The sequence below is a fragment of the Neolamprologus multifasciatus genome, chromosome 15 (assembly GCF_963576455.1).
Source record: "Neolamprologus multifasciatus chromosome 15, fNeoMul1.2, whole genome shotgun sequence".
NCBI lineage: Eukaryota > Metazoa > Chordata > Actinopteri > Cichliformes > Cichlidae > Neolamprologus > Neolamprologus multifasciatus.
This window is the reverse complement of record NC_140453.1, coordinates 22,694,928-22,722,633: the sequence shown is the minus strand read 5'-3', so window position 1 is coordinate 22,722,633 and position 27,706 is coordinate 22,694,928. Positions and strand designations below refer to the sequence as shown.

Sequence of the window (27,706 nt, the reverse complement as noted above, 5' to 3'; positions counted from 1 at the left end):
TTCATCATCACCATAACACGGAAGCAGTACACAGACAGTAGGGGGGCAGGAAAAACACGGACAGGCAGGCAGGTTAAGCCAAGTAAAAATACGGACACATAGAGACATTAGGGAGGTGAAAACAAGCGCAGGCAGGTAGACGGACAAACAGATACAGGTGCAAAGCGAGCATCATGGCGCTGATCCCCTCGCAGGTTCTCCGGGTCGCCATCCTGCTGTCTTATTTCTCCATCCTGTGCCACTACAAAGCCTTAGACATGCCGGCACACCAGACCTACGGAGGCAGCTGGAAGTTTCTCACCTTCATCGACCTGGTGAGATTTCACGTCTAATCTGATCTCAACCCTAAACACCCCGGTGAAGTTACCGCGCAGCTCGAGGCGATGCACGCGCTGGAGAGAGTGCGCGCGTGGCGCTGCGATCACATTTAAATTCCGCCTCCTTGCGCTCTTTGTTTGGCTCGACGATTCGTCGGCAGTGGCAGAGGGAGGGGTAAATTACACGGAGTTTCACTAAACGGGGTCTGCAGTCGCGTTTGAGACTCACAACGTGATTAGGTGCTGAGGTGAACCGGAACAGGTGCGCTGTGGGGCAGAAAGCTCTCTCGTCATAAAGGCTTCCCCTTGCGGGAGCACAACGCGGGTGCACCGAACCTTGTGAAAGCTTGCAGCTGGGAAGTGTCAGAAAAATGACGAAGGACTGAGAGGCTCAGAAATGACAGGGATATGGGATTTTTAGTGCTCGCAGGACAAGAAAAAAAATAGTTAATAAACTGTCAATCAATTTCTCAGTTATTTCTTATGTGTTTTAAAGAAGTTTGAAACAAGCTGCAGCCCAGAACACATCTGTACTAAGAAAGTGGGATTTACACTCAAGTCCGTCTTAGACAATAGACTGTATATATGAAAAATGGATATAGCCACTGGGATGGTTGCACTGTTGGGCTAGATCAGACTAATCACCTTCTCAAGAACATGTTCTGGAAAATTCTCTTTTCTGACTTGCAGAATGAAATGATTTCCATAAAATAGACTTGATGTTTTATTCAGTGAAACTTGAAGCTATCTACCAAAGTGCTTACCGAGGTCATGGAGCAAGGACACCGAGGGATGCTTTCACATAGACTTCCCATAAGTCACACAGCACTAGGGTCAACTCCTGGTGGCCTTCTTAAAGTGCCGGTTAAGGCATTTTGGGTTGATGATGTTGATCATCGTGCACACTCACGCTAATAGCATAAGGGAATGGAAATATGCATAAGTTATCTGTAGGTCCTGCTTGTGAACAAATTTTGCTTGTTTTAATTTATAAATTAGTTCTCCACTTTACAGACACCATACAAGACAGATGTAGTTTGGAGAAAGTGGCTTAAACCAGCAGAAGGTGTCTGTTGTTGTTGCACAAAGTCTTCTGGTTGCATAGAAGTCTACAGGAAAACGTTTAGATTTCTGTGTGACCCCAGTAAACAGTAATGATGTAACCTGAATTTAGGTATTAATCGTTGTGACCGGACTCAAAAGCCACAACATAAAGACTGATACCTTTATCCACACCTCATCAGGTGTAGATCATCACACAGGATCAGGCCCAGACAAAACACAAAAACTCCTGTACAGTGTCTGAATAGAAGATAAGCACCTGCAATCACCTGCAAAGTTGGCAGCTCAATGCATAGAATTTTGTCAGTGCTCAGTGTCCCTGTTTTCTCAGTGGCCAATCAAAATCAAGAAGAGGCTTGACCCAATGATATAAATTTTGTGTTAACAGCAAAGGAAATATGTTTAAGTGCTTGAGAGTGACCTCTCAGGGGCTAAAGACGCATAATGTTAAAACAACACTGAAAGCCGATATTAGCAGAAGCTTGTGATTGACAAGGTGTGGACCAATGAGAGCGCAGTGTCTGTCAGTTTGAAAGTCAAAATATGGTGTTAGTGAAAATGCGCAGCATCCCCTATCCTTGAATAATAAACCGTTTGTGGTCAGCGTTCTTTGAAGATTGTGCCCGTGTAGATTTTATTCTTGTACACTTACATGGTGTATCATAACGTCTCACTGTCCATTCAGTGCATGTGCTCTTTTTGCATCCATTTGTGCAGCTGTTGTCTCGTCACATTGCTAAACATATTTGTATTTTATTTGCTAAAAATGTGCAGAACACACATTAACAAACACAGAGATATAAACAAAAAAAGTAAGATCTAATTAAAAAGGTTTTTTTAGATCATGCAATAATGTCATTGAAGTGAATTCTGTGGTTTATTCTTGTATTGAAAGCCTGATGTAATAACAGCCCTAATTCTTTTTTTTTTTTTTTTGCATTAAAATCTTTTGTTTTCTTCTCACTCACTTTAGTTTCCAAGTTTTTGTGATTCATCAACAAGGAAGCGCTCATGCTTCTTTTTGCTGCCTTTATGCTTTTTAAACAGGGCTGTACTGCATTGCACATGATATTTGCCTGTGATTACCTTGTGCCTAAATATCTAGAAAGATATCTGATTAGTTTTATGATACAAAGCGCAGCATTGCGTTGGTAGCCAGACGTCATGAGAGTTGCCAGAGGTTAATCATCAGCCATTATTTACTTACAGTAGCGACTCTAATAAAATCAGTTCTCCCATAGAGATCAGTAAATCGTGTCAGCTGAGTTTTCATTTGTGTGGTGACTGCTGACAGAGCAATAGTGTTTGTTTTCTTGTGCTTTAAAATTGTCCTGGTCTCTGTTAGATGAGTTTATCGTTATCAAACTTCTTATTCTGAATATATTTTTAATTACTGATAACATACTTTATATTATTATAGTTGCTGCCAGTCGAACAAAGCAATTGATTACTAAAACCTGAAGCTGCAATGACGGAAGCTGAAGTTTTTGCACTGGTAATATTTACTTTGTGCTGCAACGCAAAATGAAGTGCTTGAGCTAAAGTACACCGCATATTTCCTTCAATAGTAGCAGCACATGTGTCGCTTTGAGGCCATAAAATGTGCACAATGAGCATTTTGTCCCGGCGCTCTTTACTGTACTTGTAAAAGCTGCTTAACATATCAGCTGAGAGGCAGCAACAGGCCAAACATTAGTGTTCACAATCAGTTTTCTCAATTCTCAAGTGTTATTAAATTAAGGAAATTATGCTGCAACGAGAGGCACAAAACTGCAGACACACACAGCTCCCATTCATCCCGAACAATGCGCTCACACATGCACTCGCAAAGAGGGACTTCTGTTAGAGGCCGGTTCTGTTAGGCAGTCATTCACAAGCACGCTTTAAAGTTGTGTGTGAAGTCGCTATAAAAAGCTAACCAATTTTAGAGAAATATCCAGCCAGAGTTTGTCTTCTTTCTGCAATGTTTGTGTTTGAAGAGGAAGCTAGCTGACATTTCTTGTTTTGCGTGCACCGTTTGAGTTCTTGCTGTCGTTATCTAAATGCGGCAGGGATGTCGATGCGTTTGTTCATTCACTGGTTGACATCCATTGTTAAAGAAAAGTAAAACAACAACACATATCATATGTAAAAATGCTCAGATTCCACTGATTGTGCTTCACAGTTTTTACAAATGTAATCGATTTTGGCCACTAGCCATATTCTCATCCCTGGCTGCGATGGCTCATTAATGCACAAGGTGAGGTGAAAAAAAGAAGCAAAGTGCAAAAGACAAAGGTGCGTCCTGGGTGATAACTCGGGGGGAAAATGTCACCTCCAACCTACTAATGCAGACTTTGGACATTTCTAAAATAGGCACATTATCTCTCGAAAGCCAATATAAGGACACCTTGCAGGCTCTACAACATGTCAGGATTAGAATACATTAGACTTTCTTTTTGAAAGTATACAATAGTTGTTTTATATAAAACTTCTCTTTAAATATTCATTATAAAAAACATGTTACAGTTATCAGCAGGTTAGGGGGCCTTTTATCGTTCTCATTCAAGGAAGTTTCCTAATAGAATATTCAACATTTCTTTAAATGAGCTAATAGCTACAGTATATCCAAGTCGATGTGACGTGTTAGACATGTGACGTGCCTACAGTGCTCTGCAGTTTAGCCTCTAAAATACTAGTCGGTGGTAAGGTTTCTGTAATGCATGGCGTCTCTTTCTGTACTTCAAACAGAGGCACATGTTGGGGGGGGGGGGGAAAGTTCAGAAGTGTACCTTAAAATTGCTGCAACACAATTTGCCCGAACCATCTGAGTGTACACATGGATCAGCAGAGCTATAAAAACAAAAACAGCAGATGGCTGCGCTCGCTGATTACCAGTTAGTGCATTAGCATTATGAAGATGCCAGATGTAATCATGACCCGTTACATATCACATGTTGTTCCTCTGAAGAAATATCTTTGCACAAATCAGCGTGCCACGTTTCTATAGCTACGTTTTTGATAAGGTGCGCATCAGGCAGCAGCACAGGCTAATTAAATTGGCTCAGAACTGAATACGTCTGTGACTGATTGACCTGTTACCAGTTATAGCCGATCAGCTGAAACAGGTTTGTCTGGCCTATCGGTAAGTGGATTTCTAATTTTTTACTTGTAGTAGTAATAATAACAATAATAATAATCCTTAGATATTTCTAAATCTGTGGGACTGATCAATTTCGCATGTATAAACTTTAGGCCCTTTTAAAGGCAAAATAATCTCTGAAGAGCATACCTGTGTCTTTGTGAGCATGGGAAATAGCTGTGTCATATTTTCCACATTAGACCTCTCCCCCAGTTAACTGTACCATTAAAGACCTGTACACACCAGCAGCCAGGAAACACACTGCGCTGCAACATCTGGCTCCAGCGTTTGTGTATCAGTTTCTCACAAGGAACACAAAAGCCTCAAAATTGATGCAGTATTGATACGGAAACGAGGGCTTGAGTTTTAGGTCCATTTTAGAATTTCTTGTGTGCGTGCCTGTGAGTGTGCTGTTGCTGCTCATAGTTCTCATGGAAACCTATTATTTATGTAGCTGGCATGCTGCTTTAGACATGCTAGCTGTCTAAGATTTATATTTGCTGTCCACACATATTTCAGTGAGTAGACACACACATTTATTTAGGTTGCCCGCTGTAAAATGCCAGTATTCACCAGCAGAATCGTGTATATACCGAAGCACCCATAACGATGCTTTAAAGCCAAAATGCCTCTAATGACCAGCCATCATCACACCGGGCGATACCTAATAGTCTCAGAGGGAGGTTTTAGGAGAGGAGAGGTAGTCTGTGCCTCCTCTCCATCTTCCTCTGGAAGCGAAGGTCACATCCATCATTGCGAACATGTTGAAAGTGTTTCCTTACGGCGCAAAGATGGGTAAAATATACAGAGCTGGTTTTCTCCTTCACCACAGCCCACTTAATGGAGATTCTATTGAAATTGAGCATTTGAAGTGTGAAGTATTTTTGGTGCATGTTGAAAGAAGCCACGTGTGGTTTTATTGAAATATTGTGCATCTCGTGAGGAATAGTTTTTGCACGCAGGTCACAGTGTTTCCTGCTGGTGGAGGACTCTTTCATGTTGGACAAACACTCCAGAAGTCAGTTTGAGAGCTGTTAAGCTCAATTTTGCTCACGGGGATTTATGCAGCAGTGCCCTTAGAGATTGTTCCAACTGTTTCTGTATGTTTTAGGTAATCAGCGACAATAATAGCCAGTTATAGCTGCTAGTTTCTTCACTGTACCTGCTTAAAGGGAAAGCTCTTCAGGGTCTTTGCATCTTATTATGGCATCGCCTATTGTCATGTATATTTCACCATTTTCTTTGCTCGATATACAGTAACTACACTATAATGCCTTTTAAGTAAGGTTCTGTTTAACACAGGAACTGTGCAGGATGTCTTTGGCATTTAAGTGTTTCAAGCCTGAGAGCACTGTTGCTAAGTGATGGGCATGAATTGGAAATATCCCTCCTCCCTTCTGCAGGCAGCAAATTATTTTTGTTCACTGGATTTCTGAATTAAGTTTAGAAAGAAAAGAGAAAAACCCACTGAAACTTCAAGTTATTTAAAGTGGACCTATAATGTTGGATTCCAGCTCCATGTTTTTATTCTTGGACACAAGAGTAGGTTTGATTAAAAATGACCCTTAGTGGTCCTAGCTGTTTTAGCTCCTCCCTCTTTGCCTGTTTCTCTGCAAACACTCTTGTGATTGGCTGTCCCTCACAAGTAGAAGGTTTGAGCAGCAGGTGGATGGAGCTTCTGTGCTCACAGCCACAGCTGTGAACCTATGATAGAGACTGACCAATGTAGGCTTTTAAAAAACAATAATGATATTTAGTAATTAAAGTACTAATAAAAACCAATATCTTTCCTGACATTTATTTTTGTCAGCCTCATATCGAAACATTTTTTATAACAGTGTTTTTTAATGTACTTCTATATCAGTTCTTGTTAGGATGATATCACAGTGCAGGTTTTTAAAAAGACTTCATTAATCTTAATAATCTTCACTTTCACAGCAAATCGCAGATTCTTCATTTACGCTCAACCCGACTCTATCAGCTGCTTGTTGTGTTTGTGTTTTTCCAAACATGAGTAACGCCAACAGTGAAGTTCCAGAGTGCCCTCTGAAGTTGTACTATGTAGCAAAATGAATGGCTTTGCGAGCTTTGTTGAGCTTAAAGGCAGAGTTTCGTGTGTGTTTTTAACTGTGTAAATCACCATGGTGACCTCTGCTGAACAAACTGGTTAGGCTTGTTCTGAGTTTCACTTTAAAATCGGTCGGTTTTTAAGTACATTACAGATTCTGTGCTTTACACTTGCAAGCTGTTAAACTGTACCACACTAAAGCGACTAAATGAAGCGCAAACTGTGCGTCACGTTGGTAGGGGAATGTGCATGTGTTCATTTAGTGATGCAGAAAATGTATATAAGTTATAACTGATTTTAATCAGCTGCTAAGTTGCTTTTACGCTGCTGGAAATGCAGCTACTAGAACACAGAATGTCTGTTCAGTCAATAAAATTCATTTCACTTTTTGATCTGCCAACAAACTCAAGGGATTTCCACATTTTTGGCAGATAAATGCTGCCCACTGTGGTGACCCCTTTTAAAGGAACTTTGTACAGAGTTTTTTAACACGGTGCCAGTTTCTTGGAACTAGTTAATACCAACAGCTGGTCTTTACTAAACCCAATCCTAACTGCTAAGAGAATATTTGTGGGCTTTTTTTGGTTGCTGGAAGCAAACTTAAGCCAGAACAGCACTCAAATAACTCTTAATAGAAGTCTATGGGAGAAACTGTTACACTGAACATGGTAGCTGTCGTAGCCCTTTTAGCTGAAGAGCTAATCGGCAGCTGAACTGGTAAACAAGCGTTATGTGTTCATACGCCTCTCTTCATTTAATCATTAGTTATTATTCATCTCTGGCTCTCTTCCACAGTGTGTCTTCATCCTGTCTTCTTCCCCTCATCCACAATCAGTTGTGGCAGATGGCCAACCTTTCCTGAGCCTGGTTCTGGTGGAGGTTTCTTCCTGTTAAAAGGGAGTTTTTCTTTCCCACTATTACCAAGTGCTTGCTCATAGGGGGTGATCTGATCTGTTGGAGTGTTCTCTGTATTATTGCAGGGTCTTTACCTCATAATAGAAAGTGCCTTGAAGCAACTGTTGTTGTGATTTGTGTAAATAAAGTTGAATTGATTTGAAACATAAATGATGATGACAAAAACACTGGCCTGCCCGCAGATTACCCCTACAGGCATAGAAACCAATGCCAAGAAGCTCCCAGCATACAGTGTTTGTACTGATGTTAATGCCAGAGGAGGTTTGAAACTCTGTAGTTATAGCAGATAACGATTGTGTTGTTGCTCTGGTTCATGATACTTTCAGGTGAGTGATGGCAGATATAAATATATATTGAATTAGCATAACATTGGTCATTTATTAAATCATAAGACTTTGTAACTCTGTGCCTGGGCACAGCCTGTTTTTTTTTCTTTCAACCGCTTTTATTGAATTTGACTGGAAAAGTGAGCAGTGAAAGAGTTAACAATTGTCTGCAGTCTGTTCTCTTTGGCTCTTCTTCTTTCTTCTGAAAAATCTACCGTCTAAGCTCTTTTTCTCCTCCTCTCTTCATCTCTTTGTTGTGAGAAAGTGTTTGTGCTGCCAAAGAGCTCGCTGAACTCCCCCTGTTCCTCTCTGCAGGTGATCCAGGCGGTGTTTTTCGGATTGTGTGTCCTGATCGATGTGTCCAGTCTGCTGACTAAGGGAGGTGACAGCAGGGAGCAGGAGCGGCAGCTGAGAAAGCTGATTGGCCTGCGAGACTGGATGATGGCCGTCCTGGCCTTCCCTGTCGGAGCGGTGAGAGGATTAATTCACATAGGCAAGCACGTACACAGGCAAACACACAATAGCCCGGGAATGGATGGGCTTGCCTTGCAGGAACTGAAGGCCGGAGTAATCCATTTTTAGTATAATCAACTCTCCGCCATGCTCCCCTTTTCTTAACGCCTCTCTTGCCCTTATTTTTTTCCACTCCTGAGGGTGGTGGCAGTGTCCTACCAACCTGTAATCATGGAAATTGTTAATGTCAACCGCATAAAAATTGTCTGACATTTTCAGTCTCACCTCATGGGGTGATTAATGTCTGGGAATGATGCTTTAAATTGAGCTTTTTTTCTGATTTGGCGCATGGTTGGGTTAGCCCGAGAGCCTTTGATCTTGATGGTTCACATAACAACAACAATAAACTATTTAAAAACACTAGAACTATAAAATCTCATTACACCGTGTATCTGCAAACGATCACACTGCAAAGCACAAAGGTCTACAGTTTACAATGTGATATCTAAACACTGTCTGGTGCCAACAATTATTGTTTTTAACTTTTTTAATTTAATTTGTTTATTTGTAACAGGGACAATGTTCATTATTAAACATTGCTGTAAATGCACCAGTGGTAGCCGTAGGCTAATTTTTCATCCATAATCCCTGGCTAGACCTTAAAAGCAACCTAAAAACAAAACAAAATATATAATATCGACATTCTAAAAAGAAATAAAAGGTAAAAAGAGAAAAAAAGGCAAACGAGAATAAGCCATACTAAAAGGAAACAACTAGGAAATAGGAGAATAAAACCAATTTCCCCCTGCTTGATTTCTTAGTATTTTTAATATTTGTTTTTCATGTTTCAAATCATTAAAAAAATAAATACAAAATGCAGTTTTTAAATGATGATTTTATTTATTAAGGGAAAAAAGCTGTGCAAACACACCTGCTCCTGTGTAGAAAAACTAATTACATCTGGGATAAAACTAACGCCGTATTTCACAGAAAAATATTGTACCAACTATTCGGTGATTATAGTGTTGTGGTCTGAGGCTGCTTTGCTACCAGAAAAATCCTGAAGGAGAATGTCCAGCCATCAGTTCATGCCCGAGGCTCGAGCTCAGTTGGGTTATGCAGCACAACAATGACCTGAAAAAACTAGTTAAAGGCCTAGTTAAAGTATTAATTTAAGTTATCTTAAATGGCATGATTGAAAACCCCCCAGTGTGGCTGAATTAAAAGAATTCTGCAAAGAACAGGGGGCTGATATCAGTCCACAGCAATGTGAAAGACTCATTTTCAGATATCACAAATGCTTGATTGCAGTTCTTGCTACCAAAGCTGGCGCGATCACTTATTAGGTTTAGAGGAGAATTATTCAGGCAGGTTTAGATGGCTTTTTTCTATTAATAAATAAAATCATCTCTTGAAAAGCTAATTTTTGCTCTGCCACAACTATGGATGGTCAGCGTGTTAGTAGGGAAACATGAGATGAAAAGGGTCCCGGCCGGTTAGCAGCAACTTAAACTTAAAAGTAAAAGTGAAAGAAGATCAACAGCAGCGATTGCTCACTCAGTTAAATGGGAAAAAATGCTGAAAAGAATCACCAGATATACTTTGGCTACATTCATATACCTGGGTGAACTCCTTTTGTGAGAGTTTGTGTAAAGAGAAAGAACGTAGATTAACTGGATGTGAAAATTTACTGAGGTTAAAAAAATGGGTGTAATAGTATGATGTGCTTCATCTTTTTCAATCCTGCTGTGAATGAACAGAACAGAGAAAGCACTGACGAGTCATCCAGACAGCCAGACTTTGTCCTCTGTCTTATCCATTTTTTTTGCAAGGCTGGCAGTCTTTTGCTTAACACACACACTTTTATTTAAGATTTTAGTAGGCAACGTGCCCCACAGCTGGCATACTGGAGAATTTGTGTGGCTACCTGACTATTACTGTGTCCTGGGGTTAGATCACTGGCACAAGATCATAAATATTCATGCTATAGACTATCAGACATTAGTCAAACACAGTTGATCTCTAAACCTAAATAACCCAATAGTTCCTGGCTCTATTGGCACTCACACACACGCACACACACACACACCTATAGAAGCTGTTAACTGGTGCGTGTGAATTGGCCTCACAGTTTAGGTTACATACAGCACAACAGGTGCAGCTACTACATTACCACAGGTAATGTCTGAAACTTTGCCCGTCTGGTAAAGGAAGTGTGTGCGTTCCTGCATATGTTGCTATAGCTCCATTTGTGCATTGCATATATGCGTGAGTGTGGAGTGTGCATATATTGCAGGCATTTGCACGCGGTATGGTGTGGTGGAAAATTGTGGGTGCCCCACAGGGGACAAGGTGCATGCATTGTTTCCCGCCACCACTGGCCTGTTGAAACAGAGAACACGCCAGTCACGGAATAAAAAGAGGTGGGTTGGTTCAGATGCCTCGAACTGGAACGCAGATGCCTGTCAGGTAATTCCACCCTCGTCTTACAGAACCTGGACTGGCCTTGATCCCAACCGTGAAGATACATTAGACTGGAAGCTGGTCAGCTTATGGTGCGTTCAGGTCATGTGGGAAATCTGATTGCTGCAATAGCTTCATGTATCATTGGGAAGTTTTTGGTTTACAGAAGGCATGCAGAAGGTATCACAGATGACCCTCATGTGTCTCCCTCCAATGTCCTTCTTTACCCAATGGATAAATGAGGACAGTGTATATGTATCTCTAACAGTAGGTAAAAAGTAGAGTGTAGCCTAATGCATGTGCCAGGGGCCAGGTTTTCACTGCCTAAGAACTAAAAGATGTAAGTAGTCAACATGCATGCACATGTTAAATTATTACATCCACATGTTAAATTAAAAAATTAGATAAACAACATACATATCTTAAGCATATTATATTTTAACAGACTGTATCCAAAAGATGGATGCGGTCACCTATTGGTTTCCAGACTCAGTTTCAGACTCCCAGACTGCTGCCATTTTAGTTTTTGAAGCCAGAAAAGATCAAATTGGGTTGAGAGGGTTACAAGCTGAATCATAAACTGTTCAGGTGCAGCACACATATTTGTTAGTAATTTTCACTCACCAAAAATACAGCACACAATCCTTCGATAGTCTGTACCTCACAACAAGCAATAATATTTGTTAAAATAATTTAATTTAAAATGCTCCAAGAGGCACCGAGACCACAAACATGGTCAAGAGGTCCAAATCAATGTCTTGAGTGGAGGCAAAGCTTTAAACCTTACAGTCTAACTCTAGGATGAGGTGGATAATATTCACCCCCCGTGTAGTTCACAGGATTAAATAAAAACTGTTATTTGAACCAAGAGGTTCATGGTCATTGACTTGCTGTTGCCTCAAGTGGCCATTAGAGGAACTGCATTTGCACATTGATTTCATTTGTTAGTGCTGGAGTTTGCCTCTTGAACGATTCTCTATTGTCTGTTTTTATTAAATTATACTGAGATTTCACTTTCTGCTGACTTTTTTACTCATGTAGCATGTCACAAACATTGAATTGGCTGTCTCTGTAACACTTAACTGCATTTTCCAAGGTAAATAGTCCCAGTGGGGTACCGTCAACATATTAAATAACCACTGATAGAGTGTAATGAAATGTAAGTGGTGGATATGAGGAATGTTTCTCATCACTGACCTGACAACAGAGCAGACGTTGTGTAGGCAGGAGTAGTCCAGAAACGTTGTGCTGCATGCTAAAAGTCACTGTTTTTGTCCACTTATCTGGCGCTGATGTCTTTTCCATAAGACATGTTGCACTTTAGTTGCTAACTTTTTGTTTTTTTTTCCTGTGTGTGTGTGTCTCTCTCTCTCCAGTTTGTGGTGTTTACTTTCTGGAGCCTCTACCTGTATGACAGAGAACTGGTCTACCCCAAATTACTGGACAACTTCATTCCTCAGTGGCTCAACCACGGCATGGTGAGTTGGATTTTCTCTACAGATGTTGTGGTTCAACTGATCATACGACTTACTGAGATTACAACACATAAGGCAGAGTTGTAGAGGTAGATGGTGAGGGAAAGTGATGAGATGCAGTAAATGTTTTTAAATTCATTGGATTAATATAAAGTGATCATCAAGGTCTGAAAGAAATGGAAAGAAGGAAATTTTCCTCTTCTTCTCAACTTTAGATAAATAATAATGAACACTGAATAATTAAAGAAACAAAGAATCGCTCAAATTAATAATTAAAAAAAGTCACTGAAGACAGCTTTTAAATTCTGCTGCTATCTGCTGATATAAGTTAGTTTCACCAGTGTAATACAAGAAGCCATTCCTTTCATCCACACATGAATTGAAGGTAATGTATTTCCATATTTTTCCATGGTAAGAATCATTCTCCTGGCCTGGAGTAGTCCAAATTAGAGTTGAGTGCTTCAAGTTAACTGTAAAATTATTTGGATACATACCCATAGAAACACTTTTTTTTCTTCGTAGCTTCTTCTGTATGAAGGGTATTTCCTCAGTCTTGAGCACATCAACATGCAGTTAGCCAGAGCAGCTTTTCCTCACAAACTTTTTCAACATGTGTCTGGGATGTTGGGACCAATATTTCAGCTTTTCTGGGATTCAACCATTTGTATTGTAACGGCTTTATCTAACCTCATAATACATCAAAGAAGAACGCGAGGAACATGTAAGTTTAATCTTTCCTTTTTAGGCTTTCAGGTGTAGGATTTTCAGATGATAGTGGGAGTTCAGAGTTGGATGAAATAAAAGTTTCGTAAAATCAAAATGTGCATTTTAGGAATGTAATTTATTTTGACACAGCTCACCGAGTGAAAGATAATTACCATTCAAACAAAGGTTTCCTGTCTTCTTTACACTTTTGTCAGCACATATTTTGAAACCACCATCTGCCCGCCCTGCTCTGAAATAGGTGTTTTCCCTTGTGAGGGAGAAGTGAGAAATGAGAAGGGTATCCCCAGTATGTTGATAGGCTTTATATAACTTTAATGGAAGGTTTGGTACTAATGCATACTCAGTATTCACCCAAGCTGGTGATACATCTGTTGAGCAGAAAATATTGTGGAACATATCTGAGCAGACCGGTAAAAACCATTTTATGTTTGGGAACTAGAGTCCTCCCCTTTTCTAGAGCTGAAATAATAGCCTAACGCTTAGCCATTAGCATCCTGGAGCCAGAATTAACCATGAGCAGTTGAGATATCAGCGAGTGGTAGAAGCCTGATCAGCAAACTGTGCCTATAAACTGTATGGATGCACTGTGTAGACTAACCGTAAACTGCACATCAAAGTTATAACTTCATGAAGGGGTCCAGTTGAGTTACTAGAAGTAGCTGATGCAGCTGGTGAACCACGTCGCTAATAATCCAAACGTTTTAAATGAGTGAGTTGGTACAACATCTGCCCAATCTCTAAAGACCAAAACCATTAAACATGTTTATTTCTGCAGTTACATTAGCTTTTTTAACATGAGTGTCTGTGGGGATTGGCATACATTTTTGAGCCAGCCTCTAGTGGTCATTAGAGGAACTGCAGCTTTTGGGACTTAATTTGAACCATTAAGATTTCTTTCAGTCCATGTTGTTCATAGGGGTCACTGAAGCCTATGGCAGCTCTCATAGAGTGAAAGTTGGGGTGTACACCCTGGACACGTGGTTTGGTGGTCACAGGGGTAACACAGAGAGACAGCTACATGCTTACATCCACACATGTGGCTGATTTACATTCACAAGCTTGTCTTGGGACTGTGGAAGCCTGAGAACCCACACAGACTTCAGGAAAGTATGTAAACTCCACACCGACAGGCTGTGTCTCTGTCTAGTATTTACGAAAAGACATTACAAGTTCTAGACTCATCTGATTTGAAGCTGAGAGGGAGAATTTGTCCCCAAGTTAAGAAAATAAAATGGTTAGAAATGTGATCCCATTTGTCTCAAGTCAGAGCTAAAGAACCTTTAAATAAATTGAGGATCTCTGTGTAGAATAATAGATATTCAAAGATGTAAAATGTAAAGCAGAGACAGGCAATGTCTAAAACTTTTTATCTTTTTTGCACAGTATCAGGCACTTTGGGTAAGCACATCAAGTGCAGGACTCATACATCTTTCCCCTGGCATGAATTTGCCTCAGGACCGTCATGGGAACCTGGAGGATGTTTGAGAAACCCTCTCCTCAGCCTGCTGTGGAAGAAGTGGCACTAAACAGTTTTATTGATTGATGAATCGCCATATTAGGTTTCTGTATGGCAGGACATGTAAAGCTGGTCCTCCTTGGGTTATTAGTCATGTCAGTGGATCATAACTCCATAAACCTTGATAAATCTTATCAGTGGAGAACACTGGTGCTGGTGAACCTCTAAATTTGAATAGAGCAAGCGGCGGGTCGCTTTGATTTGTCATCTAGAGGAAGCAGGTTTAATCTCATGTTTAGACAACGACCAGCACACCACACCTCCTGGCTGATAGTGCTGTTAGCTGTGTGTGTTGCGAGTGATAATTGGAAAATTTTCCAGAACTCTGTCTGTGATATGCAAAACCTCATGAAACTTCCTGCAGCCAGAAAGTGATCCACAGAGGCGTGTGAGGTGATCGTTCCCGTTAACGCTTGCTGAAATGAAAAAGACAAAGATGGTGTGTGTGTGTGTGTGTGTGTGTAGTTTGATGTATCATACTCCAGGAGTTGATGTAATAGAATTGTTGCTATGGTGCCATCGCCAAAGACCAAAACAACCAGAGCACTACCAAAGCCTTCGTGCATGCGTGTCCCTTAGACACAGAAAACGTGAGGAGTCTTTTGTATGTGTGTGTGTGTGTGAGTCCAGTGTGGTTGTAAATATTTTGCGGTATTCCATGGTATCACTGTTGTTTGTTTATCTGGGCTACCACGGCAACCATATGGCCGTTCCCATTGGAGGAGGGAAGGGTTGAATGATGTTGATCGAGGGAGAAAGAGGAGACATGATATTGTAATAATGTGTCTGACTCTCACAGCTAGAAGCTAATTGGAAGTTAACAAAAAGAAGAATGCCTGCAGGCTCGTAATTGAACTGTCGTGATTTATCCGCTGTTTGCTAATGCTCATTATGCAATGAGTTTATACACACAGATTGCAGATTGCTTTCTTTTGTCATTTGCAGGCTTGGGTTTGGGATTAAAGTTAAGTATGTTTCCCCTCAGTTGACTGCACAAGGGGGATGGGTGGGTACAGAAATGAGAAAGAGACTTATTTTACCCTGTTGTTTGATTCAGATTAACCATGCTTGGGATGCTTTTGCTAAACTTGCAGTGATAGAATAACTAATGTTACTGATTTCTCTGCTATTTTAGCAGTGCTGTGCAAAGTGGGGTGGATATTTGGTGGCAGTATCAGGGACAGGTTTATCAGCCAGGAGACCACGGTTCATTTTCTGTTTCGAATGTGGTGCTCTTTGTTTCTTTAACTCGTAGATTCATTTTCTTTTCATCTTAGTTTTACTTGGTTCTCATCCCGTGATGGGGCCCTGAGACTGTGGTACGCCACCCTTTTGGACCTTGGTGTTTTGCAGCTTGTCCTCCTTTTTACTGTTGCTTTCACTCGTTAAGGCACAGTTTGTGCAACTTAAATTTTATTTTAATGTCAATCTTGACCCATTTAAAAGTGCAGCTCAAACTCTCATTTTTCCATTTTTAAGATGCAAGTAAATAAAAGCAACTGCATGAGAGGGAATCAAAAAAACGAAAAAAAAATGTCACCCGATATATCAGAATCACTGAATATTAGCATCAGTATCAGTCTTAAGTATGCTACATTAGGTGGGCTCTAATAAATCATTCCTTTTACTAAAGGGATGTTCATGTATTTTATGTAAAACCAGCATCTTAGATACATTTTTTAAGACCTGGACGTGGACTAGCTTGGTTCTGCATTATGTGTAAGAGGAGGTTAGAATTAACTTCATATATCAGAGAAGCTGATAAACCTATAACTGCAAGAAAATTAGTTTGTTTTATTGTTAATATTCAATTTAATAAAAGAAAAGTTCCTTCTTACTCACCATTTACAAGAGAGGTTTGTTTCTTTATAATGTTGATAAAGTGAGAGGTATTATTAAAATTTCCTTTTTTTCTCAAGACATTTCAGACATTTCTTTACACTGAATTTAGAGGTCTTTTTTTATAGGTTTTACAGCCTGCTTGACTGTGTCTAGTGTTTTTATTATTGTCTTACTGTGCATTTCTTAACAACAGAAGACAAAGTGAAATAAGCAAAACAACTTTGGAAACTAAAGGAAAATAAAATAGAATAAAGATAATTAAGAAAAGATATAAAACTCTAATAAGAAGCGCACACTGTGAAACATGGTAGTCAAGAGTGAAGAGAGAAAGACTTCCAAAGAGCATGCCTGTAAATGACAGCAGCACACAGCAGAGACTCGCACACTGAAGCTGAAATAAATTCAGGAAATGTGGAGAATATAAGTACAAAAAAACACTAAATCTTGATGATATAATTCAGGGATGGGATCCTGTTCCATCATTGTGCTTAGTGTTAGTTTCTAGGGAAACTACACAAATAACAACAAAAACACTGACCATCATTTATTTATTTAATCCTTCATTCCTTGTATACTTAAAACAGAATTGTCCCAGCCCCACAGAGGGTCAGGCTTCTCCATGGTGGCCAAAGCGTTCATAAGTGTAGCAAAACCAGCAGACTGATAGTGTGTGTGTTTTCTTTTTCTGTTAATCTTGCAGTTTATAAAGGCAAACACACACACACACACACACACAGACACACACACACACACACACACACCACGAGGTTTCTCCTAGCAACAGGGGATTATAGCCCCACACTGGGTCTGACACCATTGACTTACGGCACACACACACACACACACACACACACACACACACACACACACACACACACACACACACACACACACACACACACACACAGTCATTGCTTTGTTATTAAAGCTCTCCTGGTTCTGGTTGTGGAGTTTCAGTACACACACACACACACAAACACACACATGCACAGAAGCCTCATTCAGCATCCACACTTAGCCTTCATCTCTTGTCTGCTCAGCCTGCATCGTTATCACTCCGTGTCTGCTCGTCAGACTCATTCGCTGTGCCAATGTGAAAACCTATTTTTACCTTTTACATATCATGTGGAGCTGCAGTGATGTCAAATGAGAGGAAATTATCAGAAATTGCTTCTCCACAGTGAGAAGGTGAGCTGCTGCTGTTTTATTATCCAAGACTGACTAATTTCGGAGGCTAGAATTGTGGGTTGATTAAAACAAGCAAACTGAAAGCATCATTTTTGATTTGGGGAAATTGAAAATGCTACTTAGGCTGCAGGCTTTTGCCAATTTTACTATTACAGTTATTTAAGGTGCAGTACTGTGCAAATGTCTTGAGATACTGTATTTTTTTTAGGGCTTTCACTTCTTCTTTTGTCTTACTTACCTTTAGTTGATGCAATAAAGCAACAAGTTAAGTTTATCAAAACATTTTGGGCATTTGGCTTCATTAAAGATCAGTACTCTGGAATAGGCTTCAGAAGTAGAAGATAGCTAAAAGAAACTTTAATATTGGTGTTAAATATGCAACTTATTCCAAGAAAAACATCATGCTAAATACTGGCAGTGTTGCCGCAGGATCATTCAAGTTCACACACGTTTTCAGTGAGTGATAGAAAGTGTAACTGGATTGTCCCTCTGTGACATGATAAGCTCCTTTAGTTGGAAAGCTGAGAAAAATGTCAACAGGAGACTTATCTTTTGATTTTCAGAGTTCAGCTGCAGTTCAGTTAAAAACCTTTATCAGTGCAGGGTTAAAAGACTAAGCAATGAGCTCTGCATCAGCTGCTTCCCTCTGACTGCTTAAACTCTAATGCTGTAACTATAGGGAGGGAAATATTTCCCCCCAAACCCACTAAAGTTTATTTTGAATTCTCTTCAGGTTACAAAAGTTTGCAAAGATATGAAAAGTGTCAGTTTAACTTAATAAAAGAGTCAATGTGATGTTATTGTGGAGAGTTAAGAAGTTGTGTTGGTCTAGAATGGCACTCACGCAATATTTTATACACCAATCATATATCTCTCATACATTTAAATAAACACATGGGAAAATTAAACTGATTAAAGTGGACATGGCTAGTAAAACGAGCTGTAACCAGTTAATACTTTCATCATCAGTTACTCTGAGGGAATAATACCCACCACAGTATCCCTGGATACAATGAATGCAATCATGAATTTTATTTTTTCAAGGTTACCCAAACATATTCATTTCAGAATTCATCCGGCTCCTTCTGTCAGCAGTCACATCATCAATAAACCCTTAGTGGGTTTATCCTAAGATTTTTTTCTCTGTACTTAAGTGTTTTCTGGCAAAGTCTAATCTGACCTTGTTGTTTTGGGTGTAGCCAGTGTTTTGCACCTTGTTGTAAAACCTCTGTATTTCCATCCATGAAGGCATGTCTTGATTGTAGACTTGGAGAATGAAACCTCCAGTGAGGTAGGTGCACCATATTCTTGAATTGTTCAGCTGTTGGGAAGCGGGGTTTCCTTAACCATGGAAAGAATTCTGCGATCATCCACATTTTCTAGCCATTTGTTGTTGCTTAGCTGACGTTCCTTCTTTGGATCTAATATTTCCAGTTCCTGTGAAATGCTTCCAAGTGCAAGTTTACCTCAAGATCTCTTGTCTGCTTAATTTGTCTTGGAATAACAAGGAAACAGGCCTCAACTGGTCATGATACTGGTTGTCAATCAATTGTTCAGTTACCTTTGAGCTTCTGAAAACAGAGGACTACTCTGACTAAAAAAAGGCTGTAATTTGTAATCAGTCAATGTAATACTTTTTTAAGCCTTTGAATTAAAACTGAAAATCTGCACTTCAGTCACATCTTGATCGTTTAATTTAAAACCCACTGATGATTGCAGTGATGCAAAAATTACCGAAGTTGCCTACTTGTTATACTAACTACCACTTGAGTGTCATAATTTCAGCTGTAGCACCTTTCTCAAGAGCCAATCAATAGCATGGTTATTGTTTCTCGAATAAAATGTTTTCTTTTGATTTTGGAGGTGAATTTCGAACTTGCAAGTCAGATGGTTTCCTTTTAAATCCTTTCCCACAGTAAAGCTTTTTTTTCTGATGCGTCAGTTTCAGCGGTTTGTTGCCGCTGGAAGATGTTTGACCTCGCGAAGCTGCCCTCAGTCATGTGACCCCACCCGGCCCCCAGCTGTGTATTTCTGTGTGAGATGGTTTGTCCCATTTTTAGCCCCAGACCACAGGATCGCGCCACTGCTGTTTGCCGGCGAGGGGGGATTTTCCATGGAGGCAGAAAGCTGGCTGCTGGAGTGTAACCGCAAACCTCCTGGGGGGAGATGGACATAGAGAGGGTGAGAGAGAGGACAACAAAGGAAGAGACCCAGGAGCAAAAATAGAGAGCGAGAGGGACAGAGGGAATAAAGGGAGTATTATTTACGCGTCCTCTCAGCAGATACTAAACTTATACTTGACCGGGAGACTGGAATTCCTCTGAGGCGCATGGGGGAAAAATGCAGCGTCAGGACATTTGCTTGTGTGTCTGTGTGTACAGTATAATGAAGGAGGAGAAACCTAAAATTTAAGACCCTAGGAGAGAGAGCTATATTGTTACTCAGTTGGTGCATTCTTGGCATCTCCACTCTGACCTTTCCGAGTGCTTCAAGGGAAGCCTGAAAAGGAGTCAAGGTCAGGCTTTGACACCGCGGTCAGTGTAGAGATCAGTGCTGCATTTACAAATAGACACTCAGAAATTTTTAATTTGCTGTGAAAACCACTTAGAATGTTTGAGAATTGCTAAACTGTAACTGAATGTCAAAACTTTCTGATTCCCTACAGACACAGAAACTAAAGCCATTTTAAGACATGTACAGCAGCCTCGAACTTTTCTGAACCTCTTTGAAGAAGGTGCATGTGTGATATTTGTGGATATATACAGCAGATAGATTGGGAATAATCTTTTGTTTTTGCCTGCTAATTCTCCAGTGCAAAGACTTCGTGATGTCCAACTGCACACATAAGAGAATGGTGCGGTCATTGTCCGGTGAATTCACAGCCAGTGAGTGGGCCTCATGCGTTCTGCTTAAATTCACTTTTAAACATGATATTTAGTAAATGAAAGAATCCGTCACATGGATTAAAATTTTAAATATTTTAATTTAATGGTAAGCTTGTGAAAACTCGCAATGACATACTTAGGAGTTATTTTTCAATTGTTTTTTTATTATTTGCAAGCTTCCCTCGTTTCGCTCCACTTAATTTGCGACCTTGATTAGAAATGAATCCGGTTTAATTGTTCGTGCACCACATGTTAGCTAGCAAGAGACCTTGAAACTGCTTAATAGCACTGTGGCCAGACTGGACAATTTTCTCCAGTTTCATTCAGAAGCATTGACTGAGATAAACAAAGTCTACATGTTTGTATTGCACCGTAGTGTACATATATAATCACCCCAGATTAAACGTGATCAGCTCATTAGTCCAAATGCACTTTGTGGTTCTTCAGAAGGCTGTAAGCTGCAGCGAGTATGGGTATGTCACTTGTTTGTAGCCTGTGTAGCTTTCAGGGACTTTAGAAATTATGCATATTGGCTGCATTATTATATAATCATTTGGTGTTATGCAAGTGTCTGATTAAAGCCTGGCAAGCCACAAAAGTCATGCTACCATTGATGATTGAAGGAAACATTACCACTTACTGATTTCCTTGCTGTTTTTTCTTTTTAGATTCATTCGTTTATTTGTAAGGTGGTTGTTTTGAAATGTATATATGAACTGTAAAAAGGAAAAAAAATCCAGCAACAGCCATCACTTAGCTCTGTCTGCTCTTCAGTCTGGCTGTAAAGCCACAAGATCAGCTAATCAGGCTGGGAAAAACAAAAGTGATGCTAATCAGTGTGGGCCACTCCACTTATTGATCTGATAAAGATTGTTTTCTGTAAATGATGCAGTGTTGTTACTTACTGGCATGTATGCTACATACACATCCTGTCTCTCAGACAATGAGAAGTTTAATACTGAACACTTAACACTGAAATTCTGCTGTAATCTGAAGGTCACTTATTGTTTTCCTTTGTCAAAATGTACATACTGATTTATTTGAGACATTTGCAGCTCAGAAGGTAGAGCAGAGGGCTAAACTACAAAAAACTCAGCCGATCATTCTGTCTTAGCTGAAGCAACTTAAGAAGTTATCAACTTCCTCTATTAAACCAATCTTTCCGCTTCAGGTTCTCACATAAAAATGGCATTTCATATGATTGTTTCTGCACTAAATGATCCCACCTACAAAGCCAAAGATGTTGTCAAATGTTGATGATAAAATGATGAACTTTAAAAAAAAAAGCTGGACTTGTTGTGGCCTTCTCTTGAAATTTATTCCAGGAAAAAAAACCTGCATCAGTGATGATCAAGGAGAGGAAAGAGCTGAACCAGGAAGTGAACATTTTGTACATCTGTGTCTTAAACCCGATTACAGATATGAAGAGATGCATGATGAACGTGGTGCGCATTAGCATTTGTAACCTCTGGCCCACACGGCATGTGAATACAAAGAGGAAACCATAAATGGCAGAAATTATTTACATTTTAAGGCTACTTATTTTTAACCATATGGTTCCTTCATAATTTACTGCTTATCTGAACTTTATGCTAAGGTGGCACCTGAAAGCGTTCAGTTTCTGTCACTGCAGCGACTTTTCTCACACACCAGCAGAGATCATCTCCTACAATGAACCTGCTGAGATAAGCTGAGTCACTCGCACAGGAGCTGCTAATCTGTTACTTTGTTGAGTGAAGCGTGGATACTGTTGCATAATTGTGTAGTTAATTGATTGAATTACAGTTTTGTTGTCTTTTGTGCCTCTGTTACAGCTGTTTCTTCAGTTTGGGGCTGGGTACTCCATTTTTAGCTGTTCACATTGATGCAGGCATTTATCGTTTATGAATTTCCTTATAAAGAATTCTTATAGGATAAACTTGAATTAAATGCACCAGCGTGTACAGCCACTGTAGCCCACAGCATCGTACAAACAGCATCACTCCCAGCTGTCCGTCTGGGAACATCATCCCATTGTAACATAACAAATCTGACTAGCTCAACTGCTGGACACTAAAAGGCTCAACTGTTTGACTCTTCACAGGTTAGGCGTACACACACACACACACACACACACACACACACACACACACACACACCGATTGACAGCTGTGCTCCTCTGAGAGCAAGTGAAGTAAGAGGTTTAAACTCTACTGAGACAATTATGCTTGATTTTTGGTTTGTAGGCATGTGTGTGAGTGCCCCCTGCTGGATAGTAGTGCACACTAGTGGACTTTAATAGTGGGATGAAATGATTGAATTACTGATGTTTGGTGGATTATGAACAAGGCAGATGTTACAAGCATGCAGGAAGTGTGTGTTTGTGTGTGTGCAAACAGCTGTGAGTGTGTCACATTAATGACAATTCTCATGTGTTTTTGTGAGAAATGGCTTCAGAGAAAATAGCACCACATGTCGTGACCATTAAATGACACTTTTGTGTTTAGATGGATAACTCTGGTGCCTGAACACAAACACAAACAAACAAACACACACACACACACACACACACGCATTCTGTATTTAGAGATGAATGAATAATTAAAAACAGACCAAACCAGTGACAATTGGGGTTACATGTAATGTAAAAAGAGTACAGGGATCTTATTTTATTTCTTTTATTCCAGTTTTTCTGGACTTCTGGGACTGCAGAAATGAATCAATTGAATAAAATTAAATGCTGGTGGATAGTGTATTATTTCCTTGTTTGTTTTGCTGGTTGGATGAAGGAATACAGAGCAGAATAGAGTCATAGCTTTGTCTTCATGATTGAGATTTTTCCAATAATGGTGATGACAATAATAATAAAGTGTTAGCTGTTTATAGCTTGGATACTTTCATGTGCAGTACCACAAATGGCCACTAGGTGGTTGTCTCTAAATAAAGGCACTTAAGCTTCAATCAAAAAGCGTTTTAAAATCCTTTCGTTTTTTCTTATCCACGTCATTATGACTTCAACATTATCAAGCTGGTAAAAAAATTTAAATTACAGTACAAACAAAAAATAATAATAAAGTCATTTTCAATTAAACAAACTTTTAGGATATCATCTCAGTCTCAAAAATCTTCAGTCTCACCAATCTACTCCAGCCATGTTAATTATCATGCTAGTGTTTCCGTGGCCTTCAGCACCCCAAGGTTAAAACTAAGCCGTAACCTTCTTGTCCTGTAAAGATTGTAAGATTTGTGAACTTTTTTTCCTGATGTTTTGTGTAACTGTGACTTTTTGAAACTGGAAGTCTTTGGTTTAGTAATATAAAATAATCTTTGAAATGGAAAGCACTTATTTTTCAAAGATTTAACTAGTTTCAGCAGTCACTTTACCATCTTTCAATTTAAGTTTGCACTGAGCCTTGTCCATGATGTAGCTGCAATGAATATTGGGTAGGTACAATATGCCAAAAATGGCAATTAGTTCCCTAATTCCCATTTTTGCTTTTGTCGGTTTTGGGTAGTTCAAGAGAAACTTCTCAATGAATACCAGAAAGATGTTTACTGTTTTGAAGCTATCCTTACCTTCATCTGTTTCCCTCTCTTTCGCTCAGCACACCACTGTTCTTCCCTTCATCATCATCGAGATGCGGACCACCCACCATCGGTATCCCAGCAGGTTGTGGGGTCTGGCGGCGGTGTGCTGCTTCGGTGTGGGATATATCCTCTGGTAATGAATGTTAACTCTTCTCAGCAGTCAATAAATGCCGCGTACACCACACGTCCTAAATAAGTAACAAGTGAAGTGCCTTGACATTTAGCAGTATGGGAGAATTAAAGGTGCAGTATGTAATCAAACAACAATTCCGTATGTTTAGCTTTGCGGTGATATCTACTGATTTTATTATGCCACAGAATACAGTAATCGTCAGTGTAGCATCCAGTCTACCCCTAGTTCAACTTAAGCCAAAGGACTACAGTATAGTAACTGATGTGTGAAATAAAGCCCATCAATATCTCTGCCTGCTCAGGACATGTTGGGTGCACCAGGTGACGGGCGTGTGGGTGTACCCGGTGCTGGAGCGTATTGCACCTGTAGCTCGAGTCGCCTTCTTCAGTGCAATGATGGCAGTAATTGGTGTCTTCTATGTCCTCGGAGAAATCCTCAACAGCTACATCTGGGAGAAACCACACACAGGTATACACACGCACACACACACACACACATTGGGCATTTATATCTTGTGGGGACATCTGATTGACATAATGCTTTCCATAGCCACTTACCCTAACCCTAAGCATCAAAAATGAATGCCTAATGCTGACCCTAAACCTACCATAACCATAACCCAATTGTAACCCTGACACTAAAACCACATTTTGAGTCTCAAAAATCCCTTCAAACTTGTGGGGACCGTGAGTTTGGTCCCCACAAAGGCTGTTGGTCCCCACAAGTATAGTAAACTTCCAACTTCCAACACTTGCGCACACACACACCAGCTGTCACACATCGCGGCTAAATTCTCACGTCGTAAAATATCTTTTTGACGTAATAAGAAATAATAAGAAATCATTTTGTTATTTTCAAGTTGAATAAAATGTGATTTAGAACCAATCAAACGTTGTAAAATAACGGTCACTAGATACAAGCTTCTCAGAGACAACAGAGTCAAGATCAGGCTCCAAGCAGAGATCTGAAAACACACAAGGACAGACGCTTAAGAGCGGAAAACCTTTTTATTGTTGCCGTAAGACAGAACCTGCAACTCTGTAGCTGCACGCTGCTCTTTAGCAATAAAACAAGTGTCATTTTCACTCATCATTGCTGTAAGTGATTCTTTCCATTCTCTACAGTGCATCCTTAAGGATTCAGCGCACTTCACTTGGTCCACATTTGACTGTGTTACAGCCCTAATCCAAAATGGGTTAAATTCATTTTTTACCTCAAAGTTCTACACACAGTACCCCATAATGACAAAATGTAAAAAGTTACCTTCAAATTCTTGCAAATTTATTTAAACACAAACAAAACTAGGTGCCGTTTAGCACCTGGTGAAGCATGGTAGAGGCTCCATGATGCTGTGGGGAAGTTTGTCATCATGAAGAACTAGTTGGGGAAGAGGGACAGGTAAATAGAGCCAAAAGAAAGACATCCTTGATGGTAACCTGCTCCTGAGCACTCTGGACTTTGGACTGGGGCGACAATTCATCTTCCAACAACAACTCTATAAGCACACGACCAAAATAAGGAAGGAGTGGCTTCAGGATCCTCTCTGAGTGCCGTTGTGCGCCCCAGCCAGAGCCCAGACTTGAACCAACACACCCCATCCAACCTGGTGGAGCTTGTGAGGTTCTGCAAGGAAGTATGAGAGAAACGTCCCATAAATATGTGTTCCAGGCTTTTAGCATCATATTTAAAAAGAGCATGCTTCAACAAAGTATTAAGCAAAGACTATGAATACTTATGTGTATGTTATGTTTTTGTTTTTAATACATTTGCAAAAACTTGAGGTGTTATGTGCATAATTTAAAGTTGAATATGAAGGCTGTAACATAACAAAATATGGAACAAGTGAAGTGCTGTGAATACTTTCCAGATGCACTGAAAGTGCAAAAACTATGCAACAAATACACAGAATTTTACAAAAAAGTTAATGTTTTGACAACTAAAATGCGAGTCACAGTCTGTGTCTATGACCTGGTTCATTATCCTCTTAGTTTATCTGAAGCTCAGTTGTGGTGTTTAGTATTTAAAAGGTTAGTTTTGAGTCCCCCTAGCTTTGGACTCTAAATCCAAACAGCAATGGACAGATTATCTTACTTTCACCACCAACACTGCTGGCTTAGCGGCATGCCTGGTCTGTGGGTGGACCTGAGTCAAAATTATATTGAAAGTGTCCTGATAACTGACCCGAAGCAATTTCCTAGAAACCTGTGCAATTTTTTCTGTCAACGTCTCTGTTTCGATCAGTATATCAAAAGTCTTGTCCGGCCTCACTGTGCGCAGATTAGAAATGCAAAGGTCAAACCAGTTCTTCCAAATAATGCAATCGAACATCTTATCCATATCCTCATTTCCTCCTGATTAGATTATTGCAACTCATTGTAAACATGCCTCAGTGATGCAGCAGTTTCCTGTCTACAGTTAGTAGAAAACAGCAGAAATATCGCTCACAAGCACTCGACTCCAGCCCTCGCAGAATTACTCTGGCTTCCCATCCGCTACAGAATCCAATTTAAAATTTCACTGATTACTTTAAAATCACTACATGTCGCCCCTGAGTCCCTCAGATCAGACAATCAATTCCTGTTGTAGATTCCGGGTCTGGGCTGGAATCTGGCTGCTTTTTGCCGTTTTGGCCCAAACTGTGGAACAATTTTCCTCTTACGATCAGCACAATCAGTTCCCCTCAGTAAATAAACAAAACAAAATGTGTAGGCTGGCTTTTGTTTAATGTTTTAGATTAATTTTGTTCAAGCCTCACGTTTACTCATTTCATGTACTTTGTAATGTTTTAATACTGCTATTTATTGTGGAGCACCTTGTGAGTGCTTTGCTATAGAAATGAAGCTTGTCACTGTTATTTTTGTAGTATTTCAAAGCTATTCTGTTTTATTTATTATTAAATTAGGTCACTTCGTTTGATTAATTTGCACAAAAACATGTGCGTTCACAGCGTGCCTATACATGAGCATTTGTAACATAAAGGTCACCTGCCATCTTTTCACTAAATCTGGCCCCTTTTGTCTCTGTCTCAAAGAAAAGGTCAAAGGTGAGTGATCTTCAGAATCGTTTCAGAGGACTTCTCCTGCCCCGCGCTCCCAGGACAGCACCAGAACACAAACAAGCAACTTCTCTGGACGTGGAAAAGACGTGTACTTTTTGAACTCTATCATAACATTACGCAGTAAAAAGAAGAAGACAGATGCATCATCGATTAAATGTAAATAAGGAAGAAAAAAAGGTAATGAATGAGAGCTCATCTTTTTGTTTGCTTTCTTTCGTTTCCTCAGAAGCGAAAGCTAAGCATCCATCCTGCAGATCGAGGACAAAACATGGACGAAATATGCACATACATACATCTTCATAAAACATAGGACATAAACTCTGACATACGGTAAACACATGTATGTAACACATGTATGCAGGGAAAGGAAACACATTAATGGGACTTGTTTTTCTGGAATGAGCACATTCAAGTGAACAAATTTCTTTATTAGCTTCTTCATAATGATTGAAAACCAGTGCTGTGTTGAAGATTATTATTATTATTAGTAGTACTATTCATCCTGCGCTCTCACTACATGTGTGAAAGAAACTAGAGGTCGGTAAATTATCAATAAAGTCTGATTTAAAAATATTTTCTTTCTTCATGCGA

The 27,706-nt window shown here is 39.8% G+C and overlaps 1 protein-coding gene across 1 annotated transcript; it reads left to right on the top strand.

Moving 5' to 3' along the window:
• Window positions 1–27,688, top strand: aig1 (androgen-induced 1 (H. sapiens)). Its single transcript, XM_085134227.1, has 6 exons — window positions 1–314; window positions 8,125–8,280; window positions 12,102–12,203; window positions 23,942–24,057; window positions 24,359–24,525; window positions 27,089–27,688. The coding sequence occupies exons 1-6, from the start codon at window positions 174–176 to the stop codon at window positions 27,106–27,108; spliced, it is 702 nt and encodes a 233-aa protein (XP_084990353.1). The 5' UTR covers window positions 1–173; the 3' UTR covers window positions 27,109–27,688.
• Window positions 27,689–27,706: the final 18 nt, after the last annotated feature.

Excerpts from the sequence above, each read along its gene's own strand:
- aig1 (XM_085134227.1), top strand. The coding sequence starts at position 174 with ATGGCGCTGATCCCCTCGCAGGTTCTCCGGGTCGCCATCCTGCTGTCT. Across the intron at positions 8,281-12,101 it reads TGGCCTTCCCTGTCGGAGCG|TTTGTGGTGTTTACTTTCTG; the intron begins GTGAGAGGATTA and ends CTCTCTCTCCAG. Across the intron at positions 24,058-24,358 it reads GGTGTGGGATATATCCTCTG|GACATGTTGGGTGCACCAGG; the intron begins GTAATGAATGTT and ends CTGCCTGCTCAG.